This window comes from Otolemur garnettii, unplaced genomic scaffold (genome assembly GCF_000181295.1).
Source record: "Otolemur garnettii isolate 467f Iridium unplaced genomic scaffold, OtoGar3 scaffold00033, whole genome shotgun sequence".
Taxonomy (NCBI): domain Eukaryota; kingdom Metazoa; phylum Chordata; class Mammalia; order Primates; family Galagidae; genus Otolemur; species Otolemur garnettii.
In genome coordinates this window covers 11,970,241-11,991,841 of record NW_003852428.1, presented here as the reverse complement: position 1 = coordinate 11,991,841, position 21,601 = coordinate 11,970,241, and the positions used below count along the sequence as shown (strand labels likewise).

The following is a 21,601-nucleotide window of genomic DNA, read 5'->3' as shown; positions in this document are numbered from 1 at the left end:
TCCTTTCTGCGCCTTGCCTTTCTTTTCTTGCTCCCCTCTCATTTCATTTTTCCAGGCGAAGGGCCCCGCTGCAGAGGATGCTGTGCCTCCTGCCCGGATGGAGAGCCCTTCAGTGAAGTGGTCTCCGGAAGGAAAGGAGACTCGTGCTGGCTAATCCACTCACAGCAGGTGCTCCAGTGAAGCCCTCCTTTATTTCACAAGAGCCACACTCCCCCTCTACCTCGAAGAGCCGCCACTTAGAGGACGGTACCCATTCAGCTTCTCGTGTCCAGGAATAAGCTTTGGAATCGTGTCTATTTTCATTGAAGCTTTCAGGGTCCCTAAAGCTTCTTGTTTGCTAACTTGCTTATCTCTCATTCTTTCCGGCAGATTCTCTCCTTAGCATTTAATGTGTGATCATTTTTTCACCCAGGCCAACCTCACATTTGCCATACACACCCCCTCCCACCACAAGCCCCTGCCGTGTTGGCATCCCAGTTCTAACCGAATCCTGTTTTCTGCACACCAGGCTTCCTGAGCCATCTTGGACCTCCACATGCCATATAGTCTATCGTCCCCTCCCCCACTGTGGTTTCACTTTAAAATCAGAAATACCTCTCTTACAGAAATCCGGGACTTCCCTCTGGCAGTACAGGCTGGCTTTAACCCATGTGCTAAAAATATGTATGTCATGATGCACATTCTACATGTCACAGGAGTGAAATTCCCAAACTTCCCTTCCCAACAGAGCAGTGTGCTTAAAACAGACTCCTCCTTAGAATCACCTGAGAGCTTTAAAATACCCATCCCTCAGCCCCCACCTGTAAGGAGTTTTGGTTTATCTTGTCAGGAGGGAGACCCAGGCATTGGTCTATCTCAGAAGGTCCCCCGGCAATTCCCATGTGCAGCCCAGCCTGCGATTGCTGCTTTGAAAGAAGTTGCGATCAAGATTAATTAGTATTAATTGATCGTGATTAATTAGTATGACTAGCTTTCCCCCTGAGACAGGAACTTAACAGAGAAAGTCTAAGGCATAAACTTTGGGTCCCTCGAACCCCAGTCCTCCTCTTTCTCCTTACTGGAATTGTGCAAGAAATGAATGATAAGAAGATCAAATTCAGCTCTGAACTACAGAGGTCTAACAGGATCTTGCCTGCAGTACCACAGAGCACAGCACTGGGTTCCACGTAGGCATTTGAAAGATATTTGTGGAATGGATGAATTTCACATACACAGTCACATTCTCCCAGGGTCTGGCTATGGCATAATTACAATGTGGGCATCTTTGGGTCTTACCTCATTAAGGCTACAGAGTAGTCACTGGGCATTAACAAGCCCCCTCTGCTCCCCCACTTCCCAGCTAAATCCTAGGGCCTTTGGAAATGGTTTTAACCTCCTATGTGTGACCTTTATCAGCTGGACAAAACAGGTCTGGACCTGATTAATACAGAATGCTGAAAATGGTTTGGCTATTTTGCAAGAGAATAACAAAACTGACAACCTTTCAGATTTCAAAAGCTATCTGGGAGCAAAGGTTTTCTTTGTCTTGGCTTCCACTGTGCACCCACTGGAAACAATGGCTGCCCTCCTGCAGAGTCGCTCAGCCAGGGAAGGAGGCAGGGAAGCTCCCTCTCTCTCTTCCTCCTTAACTTCTCCGAGAAGCACTGTTCAGAGAAAACCTGTATCAATTTGAAAGTCTGTGTGCAACAATACTTCCTTGCATAAATACACACAGTATAAAACATGAAGGCTAAGTATTCCTGCAGAGGGGGAAAAACTCTTCTCCACTTTAAAAACCACCCTTGCAATTAGGTGAATTTAACAGCCACGAGGACTATCACATCTCTTTCGAGCTGTTCTTTTCCCTAAAAGTCAACCAGTGAAAATGCAGTTTCATTTTAGGGGAAAAAGAAAACCAGAAACCACAAGTTTGGAGTTCATGTCCACTGTACACATTGTAATTTGGTCCTAATCACTGGTTATGAGAAAAGCTGAGGAAAGGCAGACCTCAGACCTGGACTGTCCTTTTGAAAATAAGTAAGGGAATAAATACAGAATGATTTCGAGTTTTTTCCTTGAGAATGATTTGTGTTTATTATACAAGAGAAAAGATATGGATTGCCTTTTCCAAATCCAGAGAGCTTATGATGTTTGCTTATTAGTGGCATGGATGTTTGTGGGTAAAGTTCATTATTATGTGACAGCAATCTAATTATAATATAGCATCATCACATTCATAATTCCAGACCAAGATTAAATATCTACAGACATCATGGGGGGGGGGTGTTTGTTTGTTGTTGTTGTTTTATGTTAAGCATCTGTGGAATCTTTCCCATTTGTCTTTTCAGGTCACAAAGTTATAATTTAATACACTATTGTATCAGGTGACAAAGATTCTTTGCTTGGTCTACTTCAGTGAGGCCGCTGAACCTTCTCCTAAGCCATCTGTACACGTCCTCAGAAAATCAAGTTTTAGCAAAAAATCCTGTTAAGTCAGTTGAACGAGAAACCCCTCCCCCAGAGGGACTTTACCTAACAAATGCAATCAGTGTAACCTAATGAATCCCAAATAATAAAAAAAAAAGAAACTCCTCCCCCAGCATCTGATGGAGTTCCTCATCTTCCACCAAATCACAGATGTCTGAGCACCTGGCCTGCCTTCAGCAAGAACCCTGTTACGTCAGGTGAGACAGAACCTCCCTCAGGATTGTTCCTCTTAGTAATTTTCCATCCACTGCCCCCACCTGCTCTTTGGCTATAAATTCCCAGTTACCCAAGCTGTATTCAGAGTTAAGCCCCATCTCTCCCCTCTCCTGCCTGGGTCCTTATACATATCGCCATCACCCCAAATAAAGTCTTACTTACCTTGTTTAACAAGTATCACTGACTGATTGTTGAACAGTGTGCTAAATATAAAGCATGTGTAATTATTTACATTCCATCCTGCACTACTGTTAAGATGATTCTGTTACCATCCTACTTTAGTTGAGTGGACCAAACCAGCATGCAAACTACAGCCTAAAGCCTCCCAAATACTTCCTCCCAAAACACAACTCGTCAAAGAAGAATGGCGTACGTTAGTTACACCTGAGATTTTACAATTACTTACAATGTTTTAGAGTTGGCAGCAAAGTATAGGGAAAGTGTTCAGACCTGTGAAATGTCTAACTCATTCCATTGATTCCACAATCATCTCTGAAGGTTCATCACACACCACGCTCTGTGTTAAGGGAAGGTTATCTAACAACGGAGAGGATGCCGTGCTGCCCTCTACTCACAGTCTAGCCTGGGAAAGGGACATGGAGACAAATGTCATTTCATTACGGTGATGTGACAAAGACTTTCTAAGACATAGAAGGGATAGGTGGAAGGGTATATGGAAGGACGCTCTGGCCTCCTCAAAATGTCAGGGGAGGCTTTTAGAGACCGTGACACCTGCACTGGTCTTCAAGAATAAATGTTTGCTGTAAGTTCAGGAGCTTGGCTGAAGAACCTTGAGAAGGATGCATTAGGATTGTGGGGCTTGGACAAGTAGGGGTGGATGGTGGGGGCAAGAGGAACTTAGAAAATGCACACACAGCACTCCTGCTCTTACGGTAAAACCACAGGCTACATGCAATCACACAGGCTGCCAGGGATACAAAAAGATCGAGCCTGGCAGGAAGCACGGTTAATGTTAAAAACGGAGTTCTAGAGAAACCTCCGTTTTCCTTCCGACATTAATTGGCAGTGGAACAGGTTCCAAATCCCTCTCTGTGCATTTGCATAATAAAAAGCTGCTGAGCCAAGCCCCATGCTCGGGAAACTCATTCTTCAACGTGACTTCCAAAGGCACAGCCTTGACCTCAATTCCAGACAGACAGGAGGGGATTTCAAAGAGCCTAAAAAACGTGTAGCCTAGACTCTGCCTGCGCTCTCCCAAATCAACGACAAAAGTTCACACATTCAAAAGAACACACAGTTCCCAAACCACCCAAATGTGTTTTTTGCCCCAGGCAAGCATCTCCCCAAAACACTCCGCATGAATCTCTACTCATAGTTACAGGTGAGTCGGCAAGGTGCAGAAAAACCTAAGGGTGCAGGTCTTTTGTTTTAATTTGAAATATCAACACACAACCTTAGACTCCACGCAAAAATGAGTACACAAACGTGGTTCTCATCAATCCCACTAACTTTGAGCTTTGTTAAGTATTTCTCCATCCAGGTGTGAGAGGCGATGCGAATCCACCACACACGTGCAAATTTACAGCCCGCAGCTCCTTACCGTTAAAACTCGGGTGACACTCTGCTTCCAGAGCTGCCTCCTCCCGCCCCTAAACATCACAGAAGCCTGGGAGAGTCAGATCTTTCAGAATGATCTTCTAACTCCTCGGACCCTTACTCATCACCCAACAGGCTTTAAAATGAAAAGTCGCCTGAAGGACCAGATTTCACTTCTACATTTCTAATTTCAATATGTGCACAGAATAAAAATTAAAAGTCCACCTATACTATTCAAGACTTCCTTCCAGAGTCTCTGCACCGAGCCTCTCCTCTTCCCAAAGCCTGGTGTTGTTAGGGTGATACTGTTTACACACAGTCCAGTATAACTATGCGTCCCATGCATGATTCTCAACCAATCAAAGCATTTTAATGGCTTGGTAGCAACACAACTTCTGATGTCCATTTAATTCCATACGCTGCCCAACAATAAGCTTTGAGTCAATAGAGATTTCTAAATCATTTCTTGGAACAAAGAGAAACTTGAAACCATGTCAAAATCAAAAATAGAGAAGCCACAGGTCTGAGTATATTGCTCAAGTCAAGAAATCCAGTCCTCCTAATCTGAACACCTCAGTGAGCACATTGCCAGCATTGAGAGAAATTGTGACTAATTGCCAGATTGGCTAGTTGTGACCCAAAGGAGCCATTCCCCCCCCATAAAGAATAAGCAGCCCATTTCATATGCAAATAACAAATGAGGTCATGAATCACTTGTGCTCACACAGTTGCTCACACACTAAGCCAAGGTAACTTCTTCTCTGTGGCTAAACACCTTGCTCACCCTTTCTGTAAAGATGTAACGGGATGCCAAGTGCTTTAAGAGATTGCTTACCTGTGGTTACTTTCCTCAAGATGAGTCCAAGACAGGACATTTGAAGCAGGGCTTGTTGAATCAAGGATCAATTCAAGGTCCAGCAACACAAATCCTATTAAGGTCATCTAAAGGTAATCAGGAAATTGGGAACTCATCCTGATAATATCCTGCTATTTGGGCTACCAGACACTAACTTAAAAGCCAGGGTAGGCTCGGCGCCTATAGCTCAACCGGCTAAGGCGCCAGCCACGTACTCCTAAGGTGGCGGGTTCGAATCCCCAGCCCGGACCCGCCAAACAACAATGACGGCTGCAACCAAAAAAATAGCCGGGCGTTGTGGCGGGCGCCTGTGGTCCCAGCTACTTGGGAGGCGGAGGCAGGAGACTCGCTTGAGCCCAGGAGTTGGAGGTTGCTGTGAGCTGTAATGCCATGGCACTCTACCCAGGGGGACAGCTTGAGGCTCTGTCTCAAAAAAAAAAAAAAAGCCAGGGTAATTAGATATCAGAATAAGGGAAATTCACCTGCTGAGAAGCCAACGCTCTGTGTGGCCTCCACTGGGGATTAATAAACAGGCAGCATGTGGGGCTGAATATTACTTGGTAACCAAATGACTAGAGCACGGGCGTTCGGGTTAGTTGATAGGACACCTTTTACCTCTCTGGGTGTGGGTAAGTTACTGTCATCTGTTCAAATTAAGAGTGGTGAAGATGGGTATCTATAAGGTCGGACCATTAAGCTGGTGAACTCGTCCTAGAAAAAGTGTTACAGACCTCGCTGCCGACCGTCACTGTGCACAGCTCCCAAGCCCTCCCCTGGAGAAGCTCTGCACTGACACCAGCACATGGTCCACCCTTCCAAGCAGTTGTGGAACTCTTTCTGGAGTGGCCATCAAAGCTGGCATTATACAAAGTTTGACAATTAAGTTTGCAAATTCAGCCTAGAAAAAGTGCTTTGAAGGCCGGACTAGGTGTTGGTGTCACGGGGTTGCTTACCAAGGGGAGCACTTGGGAGGGGAGGACAGCGATAGTCAGCAATGAGGCATGTCGCACTTTTCTATGAACTTCCTCATTTCAGCAGCAGCCCATTTACAACACACCCCGGGGGAGAGCTATGTTCTGGGAAGATTCCCACAGATGGCTGGCACCAAGCATTCTGTGTTTGGCAGACACAACCCTGCCTCACTGGAGGCTTCATAGCAAGTCTTCCAGCCTCTATGGCTTGATTTTGGTACCCTTTGGGCAAAGTAAATACAGGAGAGATGCCTAAAGGGATCTTCTAGAGTCCTGGGATCCTGAAGCTCTCACTGAGGACTGTCCTTAAGTAGCTCAAACAAAGCAAAATGCCTCCCTTAATCCACATCTGACCTCCTACCCCTCAATCCCTGCCAGAAAGCCAGTTTCTGCCAGTTCAATGAGAGTTATCAAATGCTGCTCAGTAAAAAAGTCAGGAAAGTTGTCCTACAAAGTTTCCACTGGCAGGAACTCACACTGGGATTTCTCCAGCCCAATGCAATTGGACAGTCCACACTTCCAGGACAAAAATATGGGCCATACACAAATCCTGTCAGGCATGAAACTAAAACAAGAGTGGACAATGGGCCCTCGTATATGAAGGAGACTTCTACCAGAAATCCAAGTAGCTTCAAGAAAAGTTTGAAGTTCCATTTTCTTTTTTTTTTTTTTCTGAGACAGTAGCTCACAGCAACCTCAAACTCTTGGGCTTAAGCAATTCTCTTGCCTCACTTTCCCAAGCAGCTGGGACTACAGGTGCCTGCCACAACGGCTATTTTTTTGTTGTGGGTGCAGTGGTCATTGTTGTTTGGCTGGCCTAGGCTGGGTTTGAACCCACCACCCTTGGTGCTGTGGCCAGCGCCATAACCACTGTGCTACGGACACCAAGACCAAAGTTCCACTTTCATTCATTCATTCAACAAAGTGTGTAACTTTTATGGAGCCAGGCACTGTCTTACATACAATAAATAGAACAGATAACAAAAACAGATGTTTACTCAAACATTAAAAAAATATGGGCAGTACCTGTGGCTCAAAGGAGTAGGGTGCCAGCTCCATATAACGGAGGTAGCAGATTCAAACCTAGCCCCAGCCAAAAACTGCAAAAAAAAAATTTTAAAAATATTAAATGTAAGATGCATAATTACTCTGGGAGGCCAATGTGGATGGATCACCTGAGCTCAGGAGTTCGAGACCAGCCTGAGCAAGAGTGAGACCCTGTCTCTACTAAAAATGGAAAAACTAGCTGAGAGTTGTGGCAGGTACCTGTAGCCCCAGCTACTCGGGAGGCCAAGACAAGAAGATTTCTTGAGCCCAAGAATTTGAGGTTGCTATAAGCTATGATGCAATAGCAATCTACCCAGGGTGACAGAGTGAGACTCTGTGCCGTCCCATAAAAACTATACTAAAAAAGATGCAAAATTATTCTATACAACACTCAGAATGAAAAAATAAAGTGTTGTCAATGAAATTTAAATACAACATCCATTCCAAGATGCATTCTGATTTTACAGGGTTAAAATATGAAAAATGTACGTCTTACAATCAACGAAAAATTAGTCATTCCTGTCCTTACTGGACGCAGATATTAAACCAATAACATATAAAAAAAGTATTATTATAAATAAAATATTATAAATTATATAAAGTATCATTTTAAAAGAAAATAAGGTATAAGCTTTATTTGAACATAGGTTCTGAATTATTACCTTCTTATGCTTGCACACCAAAGTGTACAACTTCCTAAACTCATCTCTGTATTATGAGGTCACCTACTTTGGGCCTTGAAGCCTTTTACATACAATATAGCAGAGCTGAAAAGTGCAACTCTGGAGCCAGACAGACCCGGACTTAGATCCTACCTGGGTTCCCTTCTAGCTAAGTGACATCATGGCTTTTGTTTCCTATGCCATATGTTAGAAATAAAAACACCTACCTAACAGACTAGTGATGATTAAATATAATTAAATCTCATGGATTCTCATAGGCACCTAATAAATGCAAGACATAGCACATTTGGTTATTTGCAAAAGAGCTGTGGCTATAATTACTATCAATATCAATGTAGAGGACAAATTCCCCAAAAATGATCTTAACCTAGCCTACCAATGTTAGTCTAGGCCTGTTTGGAAATTTTGCTATCGACTTCCGGTTATGTCCCAAGAAAAGAGTGTATGCAAGTTTTATCGATTACCATCTGCACATTTTTCATGGATTCCCTTTTCTGAGAATGTCTTACAAGGCCCAAAAAACTCAAACACATTCATCAGTTTTATGGGTTTATAACCATATTCCACTCATTCTGAGCTATACATTTTTTTTCAATGTTAACCATATTGGAATTGGACGCATCTTACACCCAATGTCCCCCCACACCTGCTCTTGATCAGAAAGCAATTTTGACATGAGCGATTGGCAACCCCTATGCAGACACAGCTGTCACCCCAAGTGGCTCAACAGGCCACTGTAGCACATTGATGTTACAGTCTACAAATCATGGACAGTCCATTTGAGAAGGGAATATGTGTCCTGGGAGTTTTCTAAAAATCTTCACTGACACCTTCTGGGAAGATCAAGAAAACACCAACATTGCAACTTACACAATGGGTGTTAGTAGACTACAAGAAAATCCAGGGAAAGTCTGACCCTAAATGTGAAAGCATTTTAGAAGTCTCTTAACTAATTATTTGCATTTGTCTTTGTATGCACGCACAGGAGTGATACCTGATTTTATTTTATTGTTTGGGATTCGTTGAGGGTACAAGGAATTAGGTTACACTGATCACATCTGTTAGATAAAGTCCCTCTCATAATTTATCCCACCCCTAAGAGGTATGGCACACACCATGACCCCCCCATTCCCCTTCCTCCCCCCTGCTTGTATACATGATTTTTTAAAACAATGTTCAAGGTGAAAAGAGTGTTTCTCATTAAAATCCTAAGAATCCAATGCATTCTAGTTTAATTGACAGCTTTTCTTTCTCTTTTTCTTTCTTGTGATGAACAACACAGTGGTGTGTTTCTCATCTGATGATGACTTAGTTCAGATGAAAAACAATTCTGTGAGCTCTACCAATCAATGAAAAGTTCTTAGACAAGGTAGAATTTAAGGCAAGCCTTGAAGAAGGGTAAGATTTAAATGAGTAAATAGGAAAAGGTAGGGTGTAATATATGTGGAAAATCATAGAGGTTGGATCCGAGAGAGCCTCCTGTGCTTCATCTGTAAGGGAAATGACAGGTTAATCTCTGAAAGGTATGTTGACATTGAACAGTGGGGTAACCCAAGGTGGCAGCCCTTGCCTTGGGTTTAAAGGGCTGTCGTTAAAGAATAAACTTAGGAAAGTCTTGTGTAGGAGCATTATACTGGTAGTTGTATGCAGGAGGGACTGAAGCAGAGAGATTAAAAGAGGATGATGGACATGAAAAAAGAAAGGATTCAACAGCAGGTGGAAATCATGGTCACCCAAGCCACCCCCAAATGAACAAACATGTTAACATGTAAATGAGGCAGGTCCCACTGTCCCCGTCCAATATTTTGCTACTCTTACATAGAAACCCTGGTTGAATGGGAAGGAATAGGGAGAAAAAATCTTGAAGGAAGGAAGGAAGGGAGGGAGGGAGGACGGGGGGGAGAAGAGAGGGAAGGAGAGAGGGAGAAAAGAGGGAGGGGAGAAAGGAGGGAAGGAAGGAAGGAAGGGAGGGAGGGAGGACGGATTCCATTTTAACAGCCTATAATGAGGGAGGGAGGGAGGGAGTGAGGGAGGGAGGAAGGAAGGAAGGAAGGAAGGAAGGAAGGAAGGAAGGAAAAAGAAGAGAAGGAATTGGACAGCTGGTAGTAGAGGAAAGGAGTTGTCAAAGATGATTCTCTTTTTCACAGCTTGGGTAAAGAATCATAATAACTCAAGCAGAACTGAAGGAATTGAGAGAAAGGGTACACTTTTGAGACTCAATAACTTAAAAAATGTAAATAGAAATCTGATTCCATACTTTTCCCTTGGCCTTTCCGTCTTGAAAACATGAAGATGGGTAGAATTATAAATGAGGCCAGAAACATGCAGTATCTTTTTCTTTATTATATCATAATAAAAAACTCATAATAAAAAAGAAAAGGTTCATAATTAAAAGGAAATAAAGGAACCAATAATACCATATTGATGCCATAATCATTTGAGCTGCAGTCCCAAAAGAAAATAATGATTCTAACAGTGTCAAATGAAGTAGCAGGGTTTGTTGGTTTTGCCACCACTTTCATATGTTGAAATTGTGCAGCAAAAGGTGATAAGAAAAAGATGCGCAAGTTTTCTAGAAGCCTTATCTTTTAATTCAAAAGAGAGGAAGGGAGAAAAGGAGGAGAAATTCAAGAGGATACAGAAAACTGATGCAGTTAGAGGGGAGCGAAGCTAGAGGGAGCCCGTGAGTCCTGAAGGGGCCTGGAGCGGGAGAGATGCGCAGTGGGAGATGCACCGACTTCTGCACATACAGGTTGACTGGGCTCTGCCACACACCTGCAGCGCATTGGCCCGGTTCTCCCCATGAATATCATGAGACAGGCTCATTGAACACGCAGGCGCCTTCCAGCTCCAAGAAGAATGCATGGGCTAAGAGAGTGATCTTTGATCACACGCATACTGCTTGCTTACAGTAAGTGCACGATGAATGCTACACTGGGAAAAATATGACAACTCTTGAATCATCCGTAATGAGGCTAATCACTGCAACACGGCAGTGCTATTATACCTATGCTGTTGACGTTGCTTTCTCCACAGAAATTTTTTTTTTTATATTCCTCTGTCTTGAACAAGTGATGCTCCCTAGACCATTGTACTTTTTTTGTATCATATTCTTTGTATATAAAGCTGTACCACTTTATAAAATTCTTCTCCCAAACCTAAGCACACAAAGCTCGGGAGCTCTGAATGAAGACATACCAATTAAATTCTAGGTGCAAAATAAGCGACTCTTTGAGGTTAATATAGCCCATCTTCCCGGCCTCCTGTTCTCAGGATGCTTAGCATGGTCAGAATGTTTCATGTTGAAACTCTACAGATCATACTGCCTTGCTGGGTTATTCTAGTTGCTCCTTGTTTAGAACCAAAATTTCAGAATTACATGATACCTAACTCAGAAAAATAGCACTTCTCTGATTAAAACCTTGTTTATAGTATAATCTAGAGCACAACCTATAACTTGGAAATGACCCCTTGCCTTAATTGTTTATGATTTCAGAAATTCAAAGTCCAAGGAAACATGATAAGAATGAGAGAGCTAGGAAGAGAGCCCCTTCCTGATGAGAGAATTCTTGTCTTCTCAGAGCAGAAGGAGCCAATGATCCCTGTCTTCACACTGTGTACCTAATATTGTTCCAACTCATACACGCACATTCTAAGGCACCAAAGTGAAATCCTTTCATAAATATAAAGTAATAAAGTCTTCCATTCATAGTCTCCTTCTGTAGGTTCTGATGTAGCTTTTCATGTATTTATTTAGAGAGAAAATGTATTTCACTACGTAAGTCGCTGCTCCTACCAAGATCGGGTCTCTGCTTTTGAGGACATAAAGGAACAGAAAGAATAACGCTGAGACGTCCTCAGCCTGTGGGCACCTGCTCCCCCTGGTCACACCAAGAGACGTGACCGGCAGGAACCCATGGTAACAGCAGGGCACACAAAGGCTGAGGACTCTAGTTTCCCTGCAGGATGATTTCAGGGGTTATCTCTGCTGTGATCACAGTTGTGTTAGTTTTTGTTAAACAGAAAAAGAAAGAGAGAGTTAGCTTCCCTGATGAACGTAAAAATTCTCATTCGACCCTGCACTGAGGTCCCTCACTTTTCTCTCGTGCTATCATGAAATGGTGACCTCAAAAGCAGGTTCCTTGCCCACAGAAAGATTTAACAAGAAAAGTGAATAAAATGTCACTCAATGTAAAATAAAATCCTAATTTTAGAAACTGTTAGTTGATTCACTCAAGAGATATCTAAAAGCAACAAAGAATAACGGCAGCCCTCTGCTATCATCCTATCAGAAGCATGTGGATTCCCTGACAGCATAAAACAACTTCCCACCTGTGACAACTCGCCTTTGCAAACTCTTACTTTACCACGGTTTTGGTCATAAATAAAAAACACCTGAAAATAAGCAAGATGTATTCATAAGCTCCAAAGCTTAGCACTCGCACGCACACCAAAGGGTCGGAAACTAAAATGGGACACCCTGATGACTGGAGAGGCAGAGAAACTGGTGATTACGAGAGTGTGATCAGAGACAGCAATCCATGTTTCTGAAATCAAGCACCAATTTCTGCAAAGAAGGTTTTGTCTCTCTTTGAAGAGCTTAAGAATAGGCTCAGAGACACATCAAAGGAGGATGTTTCCAGCCAAAAAAAGAATGATTTGATCAGTTCAGGGACAGAGAGGGTGGGGGCAGATACGAGGACCAGGGGAGGGACTTATGCTTTTGACAACCTCAGACTCTGCCAACATCAGCAGACTCAGAGGCCGGGGATTGACCTGCCCTGGTCACACTGCATTTCCAGGTCTTCAAATTGATCATTAAATAAAGGTACAGCAGCCTATTTATACCCTCACCCAGGAGCTAAGTAGATCTTTAAACCCCAAACTATCTATTGTTACAGATTATATCAGAGTTACCTCACTGTCGAGAAAACAAAATTTATATTGCCAAGGAAGACAGATGCCACCCAATTTCTTTCTTTTCTTTTTTTTTTTTTTTTTTTGAGACAGAGTCTTACTTTGGCTCCCTTGATAGAGTACTGTGGTGACACAGCTCACAGCAACCTCAAACTCTCGGGCTCAAGCAATTCTCTTGCCTCAGCCTTCCAAGTAACTGGGACTACAGGCACCCAGCACAGTGCCCTGCTATTTTTAGACAGGGGGTCTCACTCTGGCTCATGCTGGTCTCAAACCTGAGGACTCAGGCAGTCCACCTGCCTCAGCCTCCCAGGGTGTTGGGATTACCTGTGTGAGCCACCGCTCCCAATCTCTTGAGCCATGGGGGTTTTCTATATTTCCGTTTCTCAGATGCCCGTAACACAACTTGTAGAAACGTCATTACTAACTGCAGATGTTCCAAGACAAACTTTAGAGATTGCTGTTTCTTTCAATGGAAAAAATGCTGAAATAGTATTTCAGAGATGAAACATCAACTCCATTTTCCACACACAGAAAGAATAAGTTCATTTTACTAAATGAAACTAAACTATACAAACTCTGTACAGACCAAATGCTCCTTCAGAGCGGCTTTGAGCATGAGTTTCAATGTTCCTTATCAGCGTCATAACTCCTGACACTACAGGGGTGAGGACACCCAATTAAAACGCATATAAACACACATTTCCTATCATAAGTATATTTAGCATTTAGAATTGCTTTCTAATACAATTATCTAGTTCCTGCTTGTTAAAGAACTGCCAGCTTCCTAGTTTCCATCTGTTGTTAACTCTTCACTAGAAACAGTTAACATTGGGTCTGATGTTCAAATGGAGCCCCCAGGCAGGTTTGAGCATTCAAAGCGAATGGCACAATTAACCACATTAATCAATTTTCATTGAGTGAAGTAAATTCCAAGTTGGGGACATAAATGTACCTAGGTATAAAAACATGAAGGCCAGGATAAGGCAAAAATTTTGAAAATGTAGCCCTTACATGGTGATGGAGTGCTTGACATGAAATAAATCTGAACAGTAACTTTCTTTGGATTGTTTTAATCTTCAAATATTGTGCCATCAAAAAAAGCAAAGAAAGACCCTAATGATCGAACCTGGGGGGTATGACTCCCTTTCTAGGTGTTCAAAAAATTAATTCCATATTTTAGATGTGATTTAAGAAGAAATATTACATATTTTAAGAAAACAGTTTAGCACAGCTTATTAATCCCACCCAAGGCAACCAGGATGTATTTATTGAACTTCTCTGATACATCCAGCATCGTAGTATTCAAGTCAATAAAAGGTTAAGTTTAAAATTAACAAATAGTTGTCATTTGTCATTTCTTTCAATTTTGTTAACTACACAGTTGCTAGATGTTTATGAAATAGTATGTTTAATTGAAGGTTCTCGAATGTGACCCTCCTTGACTCTAGCTGCATTAATGTGGCCTTCCAATATGACAAGTTTCCCCACCCCTGGGCCAGGCTAAAGTAGTTCCTCTCTGATTTTGCGTTTTCTTCTCCCACCTTTCCCAAAATAGAGGGCTAATATTTGAATCTATTCCAACAGAAAATTCTGGAAGGAGAATAATGTCTCCCTGTTGTCCCTCCCTCCTTCTACACCTGGGTCTTTTCTGCCTCGTTTTCCCTTAACTTCTCCACCTGCTTTCTGGCTCCCTCCTTTCTTAAAGCCTGAAAGAAATCATCCCTCACCCTAATCTCTTAGGCTCCCTCTTGTGTGATCACCGGTCTTGCTACCATTCTGAGTAGCACTGTGAAACAAATTAGGATCACACACTCCCCAGGAAGGTAAAGGCTGACAGCAAAAACACGGCTTTCTGGGCGCAGTTTTCACTGTCAAACAGCAAAAGGAGGAAAACAGGATGTGCCTGATTCATTACGTGATAATAACAAAGGAAAGACAAGACCAAAATGGAAGGGGTTAATTCATGGAGTGATATAAGGCAACAGAGAAAATCTATTGCTTCTAATCCAGAAAATACACAAAGCTGAACACAGTAGTCTCCGAGGAGAAATGTGAGGCAATTATGACTAAAAGGACCACGATGAAGGCAATTTTTCTCCAAACTGTTATCCCCATTTGGGAATTACATCTCTCTCTTTAAAAAAAAGAAAAATTAATGAAAGGGAAAACATTTCTAAATCACAAAAGTTTATTCTGTAGGAAGTTTCCAAAATGGTAAGCAGTCTACTTAGAGTTTTTCTCTAATTAGTTCTATTCAACTCTTGCAGAGATTAAACCTTATTGAAATCAATTCAAAACTCTCATACTAAAATTTCATTCTATTATACAGGAAAAAGCAAGACCTGATCCTTGCCAAGGGTGGGCAATGATAAAGGAAGAAAATAACTTTTAAGAATTTCCTGCACTTTCCTGCAAACCCATCCTGACCCACCCTGCGGTCATCCACACTGACCAGTGGGGGAGGGGGCGGTATGTGTCCCCTCCTAAATGCACTATCCTTACGTCTGAAATGCACTTCCCCCCTTCTGTGCAAGTCACTGTCCCTTTCATATGTCAAGAATCTGTTCCCATGTCCCTTCTATGGAGTTCTTCCGGAATCTCAGAGCCCCCTTCTCTGAAATTCTATTGTTCATTCCTTGATTTGAATAGTCTTCAGACTGGATAATAATTACATTTTAGAATAGAATCTATGCTAGAATATTTTTTAAAACAAAAGTTTTGAATGCTGTGATTAGCACAGCATCTGACATATAATAGGTGCTCATTAAAAATATACTGAATGGTAATTTTTTAAAGATCACCTGGACTGTGTCTAGAACTAAACCACAACTATCTCTTTATTTCTTTATTTCTTCATTAATACCTGTCCATTCTTAGCTACCTGAAGGTGTCCCTTTACATGCCATTGTTCTTCTCATTCTTTTTATTGTCGTTTTCCTTTTCAATTTGCTGCCATAGATAGCGAATGGCGTTTAGGGATGTGTGCTAGAAGAACTGATAAGTGTCAGAGGCAAATTGTAGCCCCTCCTGTGAGTGTCACTTTTCCTGTTTGTGGCCCTTGTTAAATAAGGGACATAAACACCTGCATTTCGACTTTTCTCTATTAGCCCGGACTGAAGCGTGAAGTTTACAGCGTGATCAACGCCCCCATTTTTTCTTGCATCAAAATATACAAGCAGTTGTTCCCTTTTATTATCACTTTATTGAGCGACTATCAAATGAGATAGAATTGTGAACTGGAATTTGGTGAGCTGAATTATTCATAAGAGTGAGTTTCAGTATACGTGAGTATGACGTTACCCTGGCTCGGAGCCATCAGCTTAGGTTTACAAATATTTTCCTGGCAGGGAATTGTTGTTGCAATATTATTTGTAGTGTGGGAATGTCAAATTGTTCAAGTTCTACCATTCATAAAAGATCTACAGACACAGGAAAAGGGCGCGGCAGCTGCACTGACAGGCTTAGGTTTATCCGGCTTTTTTCTTTTCAAGAAGAAATCTTCAGAATGCCAGTTACAAGATTTACAGCAGTTCAATCTCATGCCCTATAAAATCTGATGTTTGGAGGTTAATAAAATGAGATTAATCCAGAGATAGTGCATGTTGGGTTTCTTTTTTTTTTTTTTTTCACTTTCAAGCACAATAAATTAAATGAAGCACAGTCTGAACCAGGGAAAGATTCTGCAAACCTTACTAGTGGAGGTTAGCTGCCATCCAGTGGCTGACGGTATAACTCATCCGTAACAACTGCCTAAAGGGCTACGGAAATATCAGACTCATGTCTCCTGAGTACATCAAAGGTCATTAATAATTTACATTGACTGTATCATATTTACAAAGAAGACAGAATGGTGGGAAAATTAGTGTACGCTTTAGTGAAAGGGAAGTCAAGGTTTTCTTTTACAATTCTAAGCCTTAATGAATTTAGCCTATGTTCCAATGGTTTCCTTTTCAAACTTTCCAATTTAGAAACTTTATATATATCATATGAACCAAGCTAAATAATAAAATAGTTTGATAAAATACATCTTATTGCACAGAAGATGGCACATTGAAGACACAAAAAATGTTATCAATCTCTAAAGAAGAAGAACCTGCAAACAGACCCACGTGGTGATCCCGACAGTGACAGTCACACGGGACTTTGCGTTGAGATAATTTTTGTTCACTTTAACAGCTTATGCTTTGAGTTAATTTTGATCATTTTCCTTTTTTAAAAATGTAATATCATTTTCTTCTTTAAGATCCTTAACCTCTTTGAAACAATGCTAATACTAGCATTTTTTAAATGCCATTTTTAATGTTTTTATTATAAAAATAGTATATCTTTAGTGTGGAAAACATTAGAAAATTAAAATCACCATAATCTAAGCACTACTAAGATAAATAGTAGATAAATAAATTTCTCCTTCCAGTCTAGGAGAAATGTCTTAGCTTCCATTTTCTTTGAAAAAATATACACACACCTATCTATATACGTGCACAAATATGTCTTTCCTCTTAGTTAAAAAGATCTCACAAAAACGTCCCCATATTACTAAGTATTCTTCATAGTGTGATTTAATGGTTGTACAGCATATTGATTAGACAGGCCTTTATTCAGCCCATTTTTTTTATTTATTCCAATTTTTCACTGTCATAAATAACACTATAATGGATACCCCTGTATACAAATCCTCATATACATCTGTTTATTTATTTCAATAATTTATTAGGAAGAAATCCATTCCTTTGGTTACCCTGAGAAATTTGCTGTAATTTTGTTTCATCTTTGCCTTCAGGATAGATGAGAAACAGTAAGTCACTATTTTGCCCCTACAAGTTTGATTTTCAAATCTTTAACAATAGTGAAGCTGAATATTTTTAAAAATTTATTTGACATTTTTGGTTTTTTAAATTTCATTATAAATTACTATCCTTCCTATTTTTCTTTTGATAATTTTCTTTCTATTAATTTGATGTTTAAGGCTCGATAAAGAAGCAGCCCCCGTTCAGAAGATGAATGGCCACCTCAAAATTACATCCTACATGGGAGCACTAAAGACAAAGGCGTTAAAAGTTTGGACCAAATGACCGTTTTTATAAAAACTATTATCCATTATGAGTATATACCAGCTATAAATAAAATAAGCAAATCTATTAGAAATGCAGACAACACTAACCGAAAAATTATAGTTAAAGGATGTTCTAATAGAATGTTTTAACAGAAATATATTAAACCTTATACTCCTTCCAAAATTACTCTTTTATAGTGCCATCAATAGTTAATAAAATTAATCATTAATTAGACCACAGAAAGCCTTACTGCATTTTTAAAGGACAGAAGTCACACACGTCACAATCTCCTATAGTAACTTCAAAAGTTGGAAATTAATCATGAGGGCATTTTATGTCTCTCAGCTGTTTTTAAATTTAGAAAGATTTTTTAAAAGGCAACTTCTCTGGGTCCTTGTAGAACTCAAAACTGCAAAAACAGACCATTTCAAATTTGACGAATTCCACAAAAGTCTCGAGAGGACTCGGGGGGGGGGGGGTCAATGACACCCACAAGTGTGGGTTCAATGACAGGTGGTAGAGTTGGGGACAGGTGCCCCTGAGCTGGCTGAGTTGGCCAAAGCAGGCTGGATTCAGGGATGGGTTCTGTCTCTTGATGCTGTGAGTTCAGAACCAGCCCAGTGCCCAGCACAAGTTCTGGAACTCCAGGAAGCTTGAAGGGGGTGGGGACGCCAAGGTGGAATCAAGAGGGGTTTCTACCATGAGTCTCCTTCTTCGTTCCTTATCTGGCTCCCAAGTCCCTTCTTTGAAATTCTGCATGAGTTTCATCGGATTCCTCTTTCCCCAATCCAGTAAAATCTCACTCCGTGTACAATGGAAATACGCAGATAAGAGTAGAATAGGAATGTAATGATTCCCTACAGTGTGAATGGGCCATTTATTAAAAAAAAAAAAAGTCCAAATATTCAGCTTTTCATTTTTTTAGCATGCCATAGAAGTTCTTTCAATTCCAGAAGACTTGAAGGAATGTGTTGGGTTTGGGCCACTCTGGTAGAGCAAATGCAGAGCAAAGAGAAACTGAGCTGCCCCAACTGGGGTACAATGAACGTGGCGGGGGGGGCACTATCTGTGAACCCCAACACTGGAGGGGTGAACCCCAAGGCCAGCGGTTCTCAACCTGCGGGTCGCGATCCCTTTGTAACAATGAAAATACATCCTGTATATCAGAAATTTACATTACGATTCATAACAGTAGCAAAATTACAGTTATGAAGTAGCAACAAAAATAACTTTATGGTTGGGGGTCACCACAACATGAGGAACTGTATTAAAAGGTCACAGCATTAGGAGGGTTGAGAACCACTGCTTTAGGCACTGATAGGTCCACATCATCCGGTTGAAGTGTGGCCAAAATTAGCACCCTTTTTTCCTAAATTCCTACCCTCTGAGTTGGCAAACCATGGCTCGTGTAAAATCTGGCCCATTATTTAACTGTTTTTGTAAATAAAGTTTTATTGGAAGAGTCACATTGATTTATTTCTTTATTTCCAGTGGCTATTTTCATGACACAACAGCAGAGTTGAGTAGTTGCAAACAAGGCTACACAACTTGACTGCGTCTCTCTTTCCGCCTCAGTGCCGGGAAACCTTGTAAGGCCCTGGCCAAGGCACATCCAGCTGCATCCTGATAGCTTGATGAGGAGGCCTCTGTTTTCACCTCCCTCAGGGAGTCCCCATCTCGCCTATCATGGCCCTTCTCCAGCTGAGCTGCTATCCCACACACACTGCACTCTCTTCCTTATCCACACGGCCTCATTGCTCAGCACATCATGGGGTCTTCCATGGGGTCTTCCATGGGGTCTTTTTGGTATCATCTTTTGGTGTATGGGGTTGGATGGACTTAGAGCCACAAGACAGGAGAAACCCCAGAAATAAATCCCCCACACCTTCTTCTGTATTCCAAAAGCTTCAGAACTCTCCACTCTTTCCCCAGCCTGTAAGGAATGGAAGAAATTGAAAATTGGTGTCCCCAGGCCCAGTTTCTTTGACTCGAGAAAGGGGAAGAAAAGCTTCTGTGCTAAGTAAGTTTTCCATTCCTCCCTCCCTGGACAACTTTCTAACTCTTTTACATAATATATAGTTAATGATATAAAATCATCTTTTCGGGTAGCACCTATGGCTCAAAGGAGTAGGGCGCTGGCTTCATATGCCAGAGGTGGTGGGTTCAAACCCAGCCCCAGCCAAAAACTGCAAATAATAATAAAATAAAAATAAGGTAGATTTTTAAATTTTTTTTTAAAAATCATCTTTTCAAGATAAAAGTGCTACTATACCCAATTTCCAGGTGAGAAAACTGAGGTGAGAAGGACAGAACAGGTTTTTTTGTGGGGGTTTTTTTTTTAAAGGAAAGTATATACTATTATTCTCATTTTCCAGACAAGGCAACTCAGAGACTGGAAAAGCAACTTGTTTAAAACCCAAGGACAAAATGACCCCATCTTCACTCTGAGCCCCTCTATGTGAGCCCCTGGAGGAGATGCTCTCCCATTCTTTCTAATGATCCTTGACTCTCAACTCCTTCACCACCTGACTCAAATTTACCTCCTCCAGGAAGGATGCCCTGATTGATTCTCTCCCCACCCTGGCACTCCTCTATATAGACCTCAAACTTTTATTATTTGTTTATATTGTTTTATTTGTATCACTTTATGCTTTGCTTTCAATCCAAAGCAGGTATCAATGTGTATAGATACTTTTTTGAGTTTTTTACCATTAATAGCGTCATTGAGGTATAATTTATACACAAAACAAACTGCACATACTTAGTGTATGCAATGTAAGGAGTCTGGACATTTGCATACACCTGGGAAACCATCAGTGCACTAAGGTAATAAACTTACCCATCACCTCCAACAGTTTCCTTGTGCCTCTGTGTTTTTTGAGTTTTTTTGTTTGTTTGTTTGTTTGTTTGGTTTTGGGGGAGAACATTTAATATGATTGATACGCACGTGAACTATTGTATGTAAACTGAGTTTTAAAAAATCAAATAATATTTTTTAATTTAAATGTCACAAGTTTTTACAGAAAAAGATGTGACTGTGAGGATTAATGAAAAATCATGTTTTGATACCTTAGAAAACAACGTTTCTCATAAAACATTCGATATGTTGAAATTCTAGTGTAACAGAACACATCTGTCTTTCTTAAAGGTACTTTGGATTCCTAGGAACTGAAAAACACTCTCATAAACCAAGATGTAAAGGAGAAATTGAACCCGACACTTGTTGAAAACAGTAAGACAGATTTTTTTCAAGCTACTACAGCAGAGAAGAAAGACTTCAGTGTGGAATGGAGCTTAGCTCCAAATACATCAAGAGCAACTGGAGAGTTTAGCCACAGGCAAGAGTCAACAGACGGAAAACCACTAAGAGGAATTGAATCCGATATCAAAGGGGTAGGAGGTGAGGGTTGTCACTAACCTGACTTTGCAGGATTCCTGCTAAAACTGGGCTTGGCAGGCCAAGGACAGTGCCAAGAACCAGGCTAGTCAACAGCAGGGCTCAGAGGAGCCTGACTAGAGTTTGGTCAAGGAAAGAGCCCCAGGAATGGGAGTTTAAGATAAGTGAGCAAATGAAAACCTGTCACAGCAGCTGCTGAGCCAGCCTCACAGAGCAGTGTCACATCCAGCCAACCCCCCAGAGTTGGGGCACCGTCACCACAGTGGCCAGGCCCCAGAGCAGGGAGCCTTCTGAAGGAACAAGTGTGCCACCAATTTGGTGACTTACAACCTTCTCCCCTCCCTAGATAAAAGGCATTTATGGGAATGATACTGAAAAAGGTACACAGGGTAGAGAGAAAGATGAAAGGACCCAGCCCAGAGACTGGATGGGAA

General features: G+C 41.4%; 1 protein-coding gene across 1 annotated transcript in view; it reads right to left on the bottom strand.

The window, feature by feature from the left end:
- The window catches only part of DNAH5 (dynein axonemal heavy chain 5), a 291,972-nt gene that overhangs the window by 227,697 nt on the left and 42,674 nt on the right, over positions 1–21,601 (bottom strand). The window contains 2 exon segments of the mRNA XM_023513078.1: positions 4,244–4,292; positions 5,075–5,181. Coding sequence (XP_023368846.1) covers positions 4,244–4,292; positions 5,075–5,181 — 156 coding nt within the window.